Consider the following 1,339-nt stretch of genomic DNA (forward strand, 5'->3'; position numbering starts at 1 on the left):
GAGGAAAACACTTTTGTATAAAGACAAGAAGCATCTTTTAACATGAAATACACACCTCTGTATGTTAGACAGGCAGGTAAAAGTAAAGTGTAGAAAAACATCCATGGAAACACCTGGAACCACTCAGCAGCATCATTCATTTCTCTGCTGTCTGTCCATGTGCTGTTTGTTCCAAACTCTGCATCTTGTTTCAGTGTTGGTGCTGCTGATGTTTCCAACACTCACCAAACAAAAGATGAACAAAGGAATATTTACACTGAGCTCTTTTTAATGTTCATATCTCTGTTGCTGGTTTGACCCTTTTCTATGTTTGTTCTTCAGATGTTCGTCCATCAGCGTCTCTCACAGTGAGTCCTGACAGAGTGCAGCACTTCACCTCTGACTCTGTCTCACTGAGCTGTGAGGGAAACTCTACTGAGTGGAGAGTGATGAGGTTTGCTAAGGGTTACTACCGGTCCTGCTCTGCCTGGGGGAGAATGACTGGATCCACATGTGACATTGACAGTAATTGGCCCAGTAATGCAGTGTACTGGTGTGAGTCTGGATCAGGAGAGTTCAGCAACACAGTCAACATCACTCTACAGAGTACGCTTTATTGCATTTTCTCTCTATTTCACTTTTTCTGTTATTTGAATTATTGTCAAAGTCTCATGTGAGTTAATTGATCATGTCTTAGAATTGAGATGTTACATATATAGTGTCAGGCCTGGACTAGGAAGAGGACTCAGATGCAGAGTGTCCTATAAGGCAGACTTTATTTATATTTCTCCAACCTCAGCTGTGAGTGACAAAATAATCCAGCTATGAAATTTATACCAGCAAGTCATGACTAAAATAATCAGGAAGAAAATAATCTAATAAAAAAAAAAAAAAAACACTCCAAATGGAGGGACAAAACTGCAGAAACAAAAGGAATAAACCAATAGAAAATCACTCCACAAGGAGGAAGACATAAGCTAAATACTATGAACACTGAATCTCTCCCTGAGGAGGAAAACCAAAACACTACACTATAAAGACAAAATAAAAGCGCTCCCAAAAACGGAGGCTCTACAATTACACCTAAGAATCTACAACTAGAATAAAAATTCACTCCAAAGGAGGCTACAAAAATCGCTATAAACTTGACAGAAACAGATGACTCTAAACTATGAAACTACAAACAAAAAATCACTCGCATGGAGGTAAAGAATACATACAACAAGGCAGAGACAAGACAAGATCTGTGACGACCGGCTGGGGTGCACGAACGGAACGAAACACTCCGGCACAAGACAAAGGGAGACGCAGACTATAAGACACATGAGGGCAAATGGGGAACAGGTGGACACAATCAGGA

The 1,339-nt window shown here is 40.3% G+C and overlaps 1 protein-coding gene across 1 annotated transcript in view; it reads left to right on the forward strand.

The window, feature by feature from the left end:
- LOC147817103 (uncharacterized) overlaps window positions 1–1,339 on the forward strand; it is a 21,028-nt gene that overhangs the window by 14,392 nt on the left and 5,297 nt on the right. The window contains exon 8 of the mRNA XM_087171744.1: window positions 259–585. Coding sequence (XP_087027870.1) covers window positions 259–585 — 327 coding nt within the window. The remainder of the gene's footprint in view (window positions 1–258; window positions 586–1,339) is intronic.

The sequence above is a fragment of the Seriola lalandi genome, unplaced genomic scaffold (genome assembly GCF_002814215.2).
Source record: "Seriola lalandi dorsalis isolate HSWRI2012SDOR001 ecotype SW California unplaced genomic scaffold, Sedor1 jcf7180002054972, whole genome shotgun sequence".
NCBI lineage: Eukaryota > Metazoa > Chordata > Actinopteri > Carangiformes > Carangidae > Seriola > Seriola lalandi.